Raw genomic sequence first — 12,163 nt, 5'->3', positions numbered from 1 at the left:
CTTTCACCCCTTTACACACACACACAGACACATCTCTCTTTCACCCCCGCACCCTCCCCCCACACACATATCTGTCTTAAACCCCTGGCCCCCCTGTCCACACACATATTTCTCCTCCCCCTTCGCCCACACACACTCAGACACACACACACACTCAGACACACACACACACTCAGACACACACACACACTCAGACACACACACTCAGACACACACACACAGACACACACACTCAGACACACACTCAGACACACACACTCAGACACACACACACTCAGACACACACACTCAGACACACACACACTCAGACACACACACACACACTCAGACACACACACTCAGACACACACACTCAGACACACACACACAGACACACACACACTCAGACACACACACACTCAGACACACACACTCAGACACCCTCACTCAGACACACACACACTCAGACACACACACTCAGACACACACACACTCAGACACACACACTCAGACACACACACTCAGACACACACACACTCAGACACACACACTCAGACACACACACACTCAGACACACACACTCAGACACACACACACTCAGACACACACACACTCAGACACACACACTCAGACACACGCACACAAATCAAACATATCTCCCTTACACATTTCGCTTCATCCACAGACACCAACACGTACCACTTTGTTTATTTGAACAGTTTTGACTGATGAGGGGATATTTCCCAGACAGAGCAGCCATGTTTCATGTTTCTAGAAACTGTGAGCACTGGGACTTCCTGGTTACCATGACGAAGGCCTTTTCGGTGGTTAATCCTTCTCGCTCCACCCTGGAGTAACGGTCGTCAAAGCGATCTGCATTCTGTGACGAGGACAAAACTTTGACTCATATCGGCCTTACACTTACCGCACAGGAAATGTCCCTCGACTGGAAGTTTGAATCAAAGCCCTGATTCATGGTTCCTGGCTCTGATCGTGACCGATCAAAACGATTCCATGTGTTCCAGATATTGACGAGTGTTCCCAGACTCCTGATATCTGCCTGTTCGGGACCTGCTCCAACACCGAGGGCAGCTTCACCTGCGTCTGCCCCGAAGGCTTCCAGCTCTCTGGCACAGGACGCAGATGTTTAGGTGAGTGTGTGTGTGTGTGCTTTTCACATTACTAAACACTTGGTAGTTTGGCCCTCTCTCTCCCTTGACATATTGACCCTAGAGGGAGGGTCGTAAAAGAGTTGTGCATCCCCAATCCTCCCTGTGTAAGATATAAACCCATCAAACTGTACTCAAGTACAGTGGAAAGTATTCGTTGGGGAGGAAAACATGTATTTTGTGAGGATCTACTCTGGTAAAAGCTGTAGAGAAGTGATGTAGCTAGGCTCTGTCCTTTGCTCTGTGAAGCAGCACACTCTGTTCCAGTTCCTTCTGCTGTTTCTGCCTTGCTGAGGCTCTGAACAGATCACTTTTCCATTTCCTCAGAGCACTCAATGTGTGTGTGTCCGTGTGTGTGTTTTGTGTGTGTATTTTGTGCATGGGTGGGGGACTATTCAGACCAATGATAGGGAGTTCCCCCTCTAAACATTGAAATTATGACATCATCAGTTTTGCGAAGCAGTTTACAATTCCTGCTGTTTTCTGTCTTGCAGCTGAGGGGAATAAGGGAGGATTTGGAAGGGGAGAGGGGGTGGGGGGTTTTGGTGTGGAGGAATTGCCAGGTCTGGGATTAAAACATAAAAATACCTCGGTCACCCTTTCAAAAACAGGGGCCACTACAGTATTACTGAAACATCTACATTTCGTTTCTCACACATACGCACACATGGACACACACAGCTGTGCCTAGGCCACATCAATCTCCCTGTTTCAGAGAAGCTGACAAATCAGTTTTGTGGAGCAAAGTAACAAGACACTGCCTGACACACACGGGACCAGGTGTGTGTGTGAGACTGTGTGTGATCTATGCTTCAGAGCCAGGTCTGTGGGTCTGTGTGTGATCTATGGGGGTCAGATAGCTTATTTGTGTTGAGTTAAGAGAAGGCCAGCACTCGCAGGGCTGGGCCATGTGCTTTTCATTACAGCTCAAAGGCCAAGAAGAAAAGCAGGCTCCACATACTAACATGACAGAGAGCCTGGCAGACACTTGGCACAGGCCTCCACTGGGCACGAACGCCCCTCTCTCTCCCTCCTCGTCCCCCTCCCACCACTACCACACAAACGCCAACCACCTTCATTTCTTCCCCTCACCCTCCCCCTGGTTCCGTCCTCAGATATCCGCGTCAACTATTGCTACACCAAGTTTGAGAGTGGGCTCTGCCTGTCCCCCAAGCCCCTGAACACCACCAAAGGGGACTGCTGCTGCAGTGCCATGCCAGGCCAGGGCTGGGGAGACCCCTGTGAGATCTGCCCCAACAAGAACGAAGGTGGGCAAAGTCAAATCTCCGCTGCCAAACACCCACTGACTGACACGGATCGTTTCCTCTCAAACAGCGTTTGTTGTTGTGTGTGTTCACTCATACGCCTGTTTGTGTTCCAGAGGTGTTCAGACAGCTCTGCCATGCTGTAGGCCAGAGCATCGGCCCAGACGACAACCCCATAGGTATGTTTGCTTCGTGTTGAGGTTTCCTCCATCCTACCCTCATCACCCTGTGAGTTGGCTAACTGGAGGAGAGCGGTGTTTGTGATGCGTTTGTGAGGCGTTTGTGAGGCGTTTGTGAGGCGTTTGTGAGGCGTTTGTGAGGCGTTTGTGAGGCGTTTGTGAAGCGTTTGTGACGCGTTTTGTGTGTTTGTAGACATCGACGAGTGCACCACCAACCCCAACATCTGCTCCAACGGCGTATGCATCAACACAGACAGCTCGTTCCGCTGCGAGTGCCCGTTCGGCTACACGCTGGACACCACCGGAGTCCACTGTAAAGGCCAGTACAGAGAACTACAGCTCACACACACACACATACACATAACAAAACACACACATACACACAACCATACACGTACACACAACCACACACATATAGACATACATATGCACACCCGCACACACACACAACCACACACATACAGACATACATATGCACACACACACAACCCCACACATACATACAACAACACAACCCACACTTCCACACAACCACACACACTTCCACACACGCACATAAACACACCCACACACCCACACAGCCCTTCCAGTTCTCCCGAGGTCACATGACCCCGAGGTCACATGACCCCGTGCTCTCCTGTCTCCCATGCAGACACTGACGAGTGCGACCTAGGCAACCCCTGTGGCAACGGCACATGCACCAACATGATCGGAGCGTTCGAGTGCGCGTGTGACGAAGGCTTTGAGCCAGGACCCATGATGACATGTGAAGGTAGGTTCAAATCCCTCCCAACGGTCTCCCAGTGACATCAGCACCGCAGTGAGGCGGTACTGCACATCGCGTCTCACTGTGTAGCCCTGGTACACCATCCAGGGAGGGGATATCCCTCTCCCTCCTGTGTCGGTCAAAGTCCGGTTGACAAGCACGTTACCTTGGCCCTTCTCTTTTGTTTCCAGACATTAACGAATGTTCCCAGAATGCCTTGCTGTGCGCCTTCCGCTGTGTCAACGTGGTGGGATCCTATGAGTGTAAATGCCCCACGGGCTACGTACTGAGAGAGGACAAGAGAATGTGCAAAGGTACAGTATCACCCTGGTGGATCGAGTCTATTTTAGGTACATGCTAGGAACTGGGGGCCTCTGTTTTAATCCTGCGACGGCTGAGTCATGCAGTGAAGCCTTGGATAGGGAAAGGGTTTGATTGGTTTGAAAGTTTCCATGGTCTGTCTCAATGAAGCGGGAGAGACTCTAGCAACAGTTTTATTAGTGAAACACACAGGCGTGGATCTGCTGGGCTGAGGCAAGGGGGGGCGGGAAGTCCGTGGAGAGTGTGTAGGATGGTATTTATGTTTCAGTTTTAAACAGAGCTCTAACTCTTTATGAACACCTACCAGAATGGAGATGGGGATGTGGTTGGGGTGTGTGTGCGTGTGTGGGTATGTGTGTGCGCATGTGTGTGTGTGGGGGGGGATTAGGTTATTCTCAGGGTGCTGTTTAGTGTGTCTGTGTGTGTGTTAATGCAGCGTGTTCTGTCTCTCCCCCAGACCAGAACGAGTGTGAGGATGGCATCGATGACTGTGATAGCAGAGGCATGAGCTGTAAGAATCTCATTGGCACCTACATGTGCATCTGCCCCCCTGGGTATACACGCAGACCCAATGGAGAGGCGTGCGTTGGTGAGTCAACTGTCAATTTATGCCTGATTCAGAAACATTATTTTAGATGAGAACAAGGATTATCTCTGTGATAAAGTAATGGCTGAAATTCAGAGCTCAGGTTTTCTAGTGGGAAGGCCATTGAGAATTGTGATTTCCAGAGGCTAGTCAGGGTCTGTTGATTGAAGCAGAAGTCCATGTAGATTACAGCTGCTCTGGTAAATTCAGAGATGGGAACTAACAAAGTACAAATACTTTGTTACAGTACTCAAGTAGATTTTTCTGGTAATATTTGCTTCCATAGAAACTTTTTTTCCCCAAAAGATTTTCAACTTTTTCAAATCTTTAAAAATATACATTTATTTACCTTTCAAAACTTTTTTATCAAACAACACGATACAACATGTTTTATCTTCCTTTCAAAACTTATCGAAATTTTTTTTTTCAACAATCAATATTTCAAAATGTGTATAAAAAAAAGTTCTGCCAAAAAAAGTTCTGCCAAAAGTTCTGAAAGAAGTTGGACAAAAAGGTTAGAAAGGTTTAACAAAAAAATCCTGAATTAAGGATGTGTGTACTTTTGCCATCTCTGTTAGAATTTGAGCACAGTAATATGTCTTGTACCACAACTCCAGGTTGTCTAACCATCTGTTAATTTGTTCAAGATCTTATATCACTAAGTTCTTATTGGTTCACCATTTTGTTTTTACACTATTAAGAATGACTGTATAAAGTTGGCTGTTAATCTATTAATTTGTTCAAGATCTTAAATCACTAAGTTCTCACTGGTTCACCATTTTGTTTTTACACTATTAAGAATGACTGTATAAAGTTGGCTGTCGAATATCATGGAAAGCCATGCATGTGTCCTGTATTGAAAATGTGTTTGTGTGTGTATCAGATCTGAACGAGTGTTCAGCTAAGCCAGGTGTCTGTCAGAACGGTCGCTGTGAAAACACTGTGGGCAGTTATCGCTGCAGGTGTGACCAAGGGTTCAGCCCCAGCCCCACACAGACGGATTGTATAGGTAAGCACTCCTCTACCTACCTTTGTTTCTCTCTGTCTCTCTCCTTCCGTCCATTGATGTCTCTCTCACACTTCCCTTTTCTCTATCTGTCACTCCACCACTCTCTTTTTCTGTCTGTCTTTTTCTGTCAAACTAAGTTATGTACCCTTAGTTTGCTAGTTATGTACCCTTAGTTTGCTAGTTATGTACCCTTAGTATAGTTAGTCCTCATATTTAAATTTTAGATTCCTATATGTTTAATGTTTGCACCTTCCTGCCAAAGCAAATTCCTTGTCTGTGCAAACTTTCATGGCGAATAAAACCCATTCTGATTCTGATTATTGTTCTCGGTCGATATCTCTCACTCTCTCTCCCTGACCAAGAAGGTCATTCAGTGGTGTGTATATCAGCTTCACATGAACTTTGACCTTTGCACCTTTCTTTCTCACAGCCTCTCTGTCTGGACAGACGCTGTTGTTATCAGAAGGGGTTTCCACCATACTGGGAAGATAGGAAATAAGTCCCATTTGTCAAGTCAAAAGACCCTTTTTCTCTGCTTTCATGTCCTTGTTAAATCCATTTCACCGTGCTAGTATCAGGTCTGGGGTCTGTGGCGTCATGAGAGGTGGGGTATATCCTCTGTGAATATGCCTCTTAGTCTGGACTGAAGTGGCATCACGCTCACTGATACAGCTAGAGGTCAGGTCCTGGTGGGAAAGGTTTGTCCACTTAAAGTGGGTCACCGTTTGAAGAAAAATCTCCCTGGGAATCTCTTTTTGAAATCCTTCTCATTCTCTTTCCTCGTGAACCCTCCCTCTTCCCTCCCTCCTCCTCTTCCCTCCGTGTCTCGCTGTTTCCCTCCGTAGATATCCGCGAGGGCTTCTGCTTCACCGAGGTGCTGACCACGCTGTGTCAGATGTCGTCCAGCAACAGGAACGCAGTCACCAAGTCCGAGTGTTGCTGTGATGGAGGGAGGGGCTGGGGTTCCAACTGTGAGCTCTGTCCCCTGCCAGGGACCACCCACTACAAGAAGATGTGCCCCCTGGGTCCTGGGTACACCACAGATGGCAGAGGTAGCGACGCACCTCGCCTCATAACACCACCTCGTTCACGTTAGCAAGACCATCAACACACACTCATAATGTGTGGAGGCAGGACGGCAGTATTAGCATCCAGAGCTGTGTGTTGTAGAGCTGAGCCTTCGCTGTTTTCTCAGACATCGATGAGTGCCGCGTGATGGGGAATCTGTGTAAAAATGGCCAGTGTATCAATACGTTGGGCTCCTACAACTGCAACTGCAAACCTGGATACACCACTGACATCACTGGCACTCAGTGTGTGGGTAAGCAGCCTAACACATCCTTCTGGACTTCAGGAAAGTCCCCCTTTATCCCTCCAAAGACCTGTGGCCACGGCATGAAGGAATGTCTCCTCTCGTTCACTCCCTCTCCTCTCTTTTCCTCTCCTTCCCTCTCCTTGCGCGTCCTCCCCTCTCCGTAGATGTGGACGAATGCATCCAGGCTCCGAAGCCGTGTAACTTCATCTGTAAGAACACGGAGGGGGCGTACCTCTGCTCCTGCCCAAGGGGATACATCCTACAGGAGGACGGGAAGAGCTGCAGAGGTGAGACACACATGCACACACACGCATGTACACACACACACACACACATGTACACACACACATGCACACACACACACACACACACAGATGTACACACACACACACACAGATGTACACACACACACAGATGTACACACGCACACACACATGTACACACACGCACACACACACACACACAGATGTACACACACACACACATGTACACACACACACACACATGTACACACACACACACACAGATGTACACACACACACACACATGTACACACACACACACACACAGATGTACACACACACACACATGTACACACACACACACACACACATGTACACACACACACACACACAGATGTACACACACACACACATGTACACACACACACATGTACACACACACACAGATGTACACACACACATACATGTACACACGCACACACACACATGTACACACACACACACACAGATGTACACACACACACACATGTACACACACACACACACATGTACACACACACATGTACACACACACGTATACACACACACATATGCACATACGCGCACACACACACACACACATGTACACACATCCACACAAACACAGACACACATATACACACACACACGCACAGCAGTGTTGTGCGAGTCGAGCAGTGAGTGTGAGAGATGGGTTGGGCTCCACTCAGCTCACATCCGTCCTGCAGCACGCTGCCTTTCATCCAGACTTAGATTCCAGGTTCAGCTGCTTTGGTTTGGAGATCTGGGCCTGCTGCCCAATGTCCTGCTCACTGTCCCTTCAAATGATACCTCATTTGGAGCAGTGTGTGTGTGGGTGTGTGTATATGCTGTGTTTGTGTGAATGGTGGACATGTTATGTGATGTGGTGCATCTATTTGGAATACTGTTTATCAGTGTGTGAGTTCAGACTTGTTTGTGAGTCTAAACAAACTTGACCATCATGTTAATTATTTCTGGTGCCTAACATTTACTGTAGAGGATCACCCCTTCCCCCCCCCCCCCCCCACAGGCCTCGACCCCACAGCTCCCTCCCTGTTTCCGGTGTCTGGTTCATTGGCAGTTCATTTGTAGGTCACTGACTGTAGAAGGACTGGAATTTGACTCACTGACACACACACACACACTTAGATCCACTGTAAACGTGCATTTTCATCAAAACCCCACATTATATATATATCCTGTCACTGGACTCATTTTTAAAATAAAATAATGTGATTTAACATTGCCCTGTAGGCTGCTGCTTTACTGCAGGGGCCTGGGTTCGATTCCAGCCTGGGCCATTTCCTGCAAGTTTTCCCCTCTGTATCTCCCCTACATTCCCTGCCACTCCCAAAAAGATATGTAACACAGAATTCAATATTGCAATGTCATTCTGCATGAAACTGAATCATTTTTGTGGAATGTTGTTTTTCTCAGACCTGGACGAGTGTTCTACCAAGCAGCACAACTGTCAGTTCCTGTGTGTCAATACCATCGGAGGCTTCACCTGCAAATGTCCCCCTGGCTTCACCCAACATCACACCGCCTGCATCGGTAACACACACACACACACACACACACACACACACACACTCAGAAAAATACGCACCCCCACACACACACACGCAGATTCCCCACTTATCTTCCATCCTTCCTTGTTAAAAGCCTGCTTTCTACCTCTCGCTCTCTCCAGTCTGCCCCTGCTCAGACTTAATGGACTCAGTCTGATATCACACTGATCTGATTAGGCTTGGCTGGTTTGTAGTCATGGCAGCTTAACAGCGGCTTGTTATGGAACGTCGCACTGCATTGCCATGGCTACTACAAGGTTTTCCAGCCAGCAAGGCAGCTCCCATGACCTCACAGCCATCCTGACATGAGATTCCTTGGCCTTATAGAGCTAAACTTGCCAGCAGGCTTCCAGGCGGCTCACCTAGTCATTCCTCTAAATTGCAGCCTTCTGGTTTAGACCTTGATTAGATCGATGCGTGATACTGGGCATTACTTACTTACACCTTCTCTTCAAGCTCCAGGTTATCTGGGTCAAAACACTCTCCTCACATTTCTTTCCCTCTCTTTCATGCATTCTCCTTCTCTGTAGATAATAATGAGTGTAGTTCTGACCCCAGCCTGTGTGGGTCTAATGGAGTATGCCAGAACAGTCCTGGGAGCTTCAACTGCGAATGCACGCGTGGATTTTCAATGGACCCCAACGGCCAGAGCTGCGAAGGTCAGACACCTATCTCTTGTCTCCTATGATGTCAATATACTGTAGCTCTCCATGGATGTTACTGTATGGGCTTGACTGTGTGTGTGTGTGTGTGTGTGTGTGTGTGTGTGTGTGTGTGTGTGTGTGTGTGTGTGTGTGTGTGTGTGTGTGTGTGTGTGTGTGGCAGACATGGATGAGTGTGATGGGAACCATCGGTGCCAGCATGGTTGTCAGAACCTCGTAGGAGGTTACAGGTGCAGCTGTCCTCAAGGCTACCTTCAACACTACCAGTGGAACCAGTGTGTGGGTGAGTGACAAAATCCTTCTCTCGTTTTCTCTCTCTCTTTCTATCTCTCTCTACCTCTCTCTCGTTGACTACTTCCTTTTCCTGGAAACTCAACCTTTCTCTGCAGAGATTACATTGAGAGGACATGTGCCCTCAGTAGCCTATATGCTAATCTCGAAAACTCTCCAGAGCATCAGACTCGATGACACACAGACTTCTGCAGCTTAACCTACTGACCATGTAAAACAGGATGACCCAATAAGAATGAAGCTGATGGTCAGAAGACCACCAACATAGATGGTTTCCACATTCTCTTCTGCTTTCTCAGTATTGTTTGTAGCCTCTGGCTAGCTAGCTAGCTAACTAGCAGTTTGTTTACTTCCTGTTTGTTTGTGTGTTGACTTCCTGTGACCTAGACGAGAATGAGTGTCAGAACAGCCAGATATGTGGAGGAGCGTCGTGCCACAACACCCTGGGGAGTTTCCGCTGTCTCTGTCCCACCGGGTTCAACTACGAGCAGCAAAATGGCGGATGCTCGGATGTCAACGAGTGCTCCTCGACGCAGAACCCCTGTAGCTACGGCTGCTCCAACACGGACGGGGGCTACCTGTGTGGCTGTCCAACTGGATACTACCGCGCAGGACAGGGGTATGCGTTGGAACTACTGATACATTCATCGACCTGACAACAGTCGAGACGTTGTGTTTGACTGCCGTGTGTGTGTGTTTCAGGCACTGTGTCTCAGGTGTAGGCTTCAGTAATGGCGGCCCCGGTCCGGAGCAGGGAGGAGAGACCGATGAGAACTCTCTTTCCCCCGAGGCCTGCTATGAGTGTAAGATAAATGGATACCCCAAGAAGGGACGCAAACGCCGTAGCAGCAACTCTACCCTGGAGGAACCAGAAACACAGGTGAGGACGGCGTGTCTGTCAGGGTGTCTGTGTGTTCGTGAGGGTGTGTTGATGTGCGTGTTTGTGAGTTTCCTCACGCCTGGTACCGTAGCGCCCTGTGCCTGACCGCTCCTGCTCGTGTGTCTCCCCGCAGGGAGAGCAGGAGACCGTTAGCCTGGCCAGCGTGAGCATCGAAGATGTCCTCATGTTCCACCTCAACATCAGCGACCTGACCACCCGGGACCACATCCTCGAGTTCACCCCTGCCCTCTCCACGCTGACCAACCACGTGCGCTACACCATCGATTACGGCAACGAGGAAGGCCACTTCAAGATCAACCAGAGGGAGGGCGTGAGCTACCTCCACCTATCCAAGAAGAAGGCCTTGGTCGCCGGGGCCTACGAGCTCCAGATCAGCAGCGTGCCTCTGTACAGGAAGAAGGAGCTGGACGAGCTGGAGGACACGCACGATAAAGACTACCTCACGGGACAGCTGGGAAACACACTGAGGATGAGGGTGCAGCTCATCCTCCATTAACCAGAACAAGACTGAGACGGCTGAACAGCCCCCCTAACCAGCGACCCAGGCTCAGTTTACCCGGTCCCCCCTCTGTCCAGACCTCCATCACCAAGAAGAGGGGGGAGGGTGTTGTCTAACTCTGTGTCAGTGGTTAGGGGCTACTGCTCTGAGAGAGAGAGGGGGGGGGGGGGTAGAGAGAGAGGCGTACCACCAAAGAGACAATGGAGGGAGGGGGGGCCGCATTGTTTGATTCCCAAAGATGATTCCACATATCATAGATACAACGTGTTGTGTGTTCAAGTTCCAGCTACATCTGACAGGAGTGCAGGTAACAGATGAATTCTTGATCCTCAGACGAAGACAATCGCTTTGTGCAGAAAGCTCTGGAGGGGCATGAACGTGGCTTGTCTGGATAAGGGATTGTTGTGAAGGTTTTGTATAATGATATGTTGAATCGTGCACCGTTTTGAGGGAGGCGTGGACCACTCAGCAGAGGTGGAATACAAGGTGGGCTGTCAATACTCTAAAGGGGTTTCCTTTCCTGGCCTTCTCCCATCTGAATTGATGTACTAAGGTTTCCCTCATACAGCCTTGATTTATCCCGTGTTCTCAGTTGAAATGAAGAAGAGAGCAGAGAATGAGAAGGAAACCACTTTAGATCATTGAGATGCAGCCCGAGTCCAAGCTTGAAAGATTACTTTTGCTCATCTTAACTATGCTTTTCCATCTTTCCTACTGACTAGAAATTATTAATATACAGGTGCTAGTAAAAAAACTAACACATAGACTTCTGAATGCACTGTACTCCTTGACAAAACACAGTAGCTAAAAATGTCATTCCGTCTGCCCTTTCAAGTGTCTTTGCAACCAAACCAAAGCTAGCTCCATAGCCTATCTGCTCTCTCCTATACAGTACATGTAAATTAAGTGTGTTTATACTGTAATAATCAATGCCACTTTTAATCTATGAAGCATTTGTAAACTAGAGAAAGACCCTGATATGGAGGGGTTTGTAATGGTGCTTATAATGACCAACTACTTTTGTAAACTGTGTATACATACACACACATGCAAACACATCATTGTGATGATGCCAAACCTGTGCCTTCATGATTATGCACTGAGGTCTTTACGACCACAAACTCTCTTGCAAGTACAATCAGTGCCGTGTCGCCATAGCGATGGATGACAATCAGACCAGCCTTAGACACCTGTCTGTTCTCTGTTCACATCAGTGAGGGTTTAGTTGTAAATTCACAATAAAATAAAACTTTTTTTTGGTGTAACATGTCTTTGGTGTAGTACTGTCTTGCAGCTGATGTTGCATCCATGTTGTGGAGCTCCACAAGGGTCCATCATCAGCCATATCAATCATAAGAACCCCCTGCCC

At 48.3% G+C, this 12,163-nt stretch overlaps 1 protein-coding gene across 1 annotated transcript in view; it reads left to right on the top strand.

Moving 5' to 3' along the window:
* LOC134028285 (fibrillin-1-like) overlaps window positions 1-12,062 on the top strand; it is a 38,293-nt gene extending 26,231 nt beyond the window's left edge. The window contains 17 exon segments of the mRNA XM_062471757.1: window positions 1,005-1,130; window positions 2,264-2,416; window positions 2,530-2,592; window positions 2,786-2,911; window positions 3,245-3,364; window positions 3,550-3,672; window positions 4,137-4,268; window positions 5,149-5,274; window positions 6,120-6,326; window positions 6,470-6,595; window positions 6,754-6,876; window positions 8,308-8,424; window positions 8,972-9,100; window positions 9,267-9,386; window positions 9,782-10,013; window positions 10,097-10,274; window positions 10,408-12,062. Coding sequence (XP_062327741.1) covers window positions 1,005-1,130; window positions 2,264-2,416; window positions 2,530-2,592; window positions 2,786-2,911; window positions 3,245-3,364; window positions 3,550-3,672; window positions 4,137-4,268; window positions 5,149-5,274; window positions 6,120-6,326; window positions 6,470-6,595; window positions 6,754-6,876; window positions 8,308-8,424; window positions 8,972-9,100; window positions 9,267-9,386; window positions 9,782-10,013; window positions 10,097-10,274; window positions 10,408-10,791 — 2,585 coding nt within the window. The 3' untranslated portion in view covers window positions 10,792-12,062.
* Window positions 12,063-12,163: the final 101 nt, after the last annotated feature.

Source organism: Osmerus eperlanus, chromosome 10 (assembly GCF_963692335.1).
Source record: "Osmerus eperlanus chromosome 10, fOsmEpe2.1, whole genome shotgun sequence".
Lineage (NCBI taxonomy): Eukaryota > Metazoa > Chordata > Actinopteri > Osmeriformes > Osmeridae > Osmerus > Osmerus eperlanus.
Note: the sequence above shows the minus strand (reverse complement) of the source record. Positions and strands in the feature narration are given on the sequence as shown.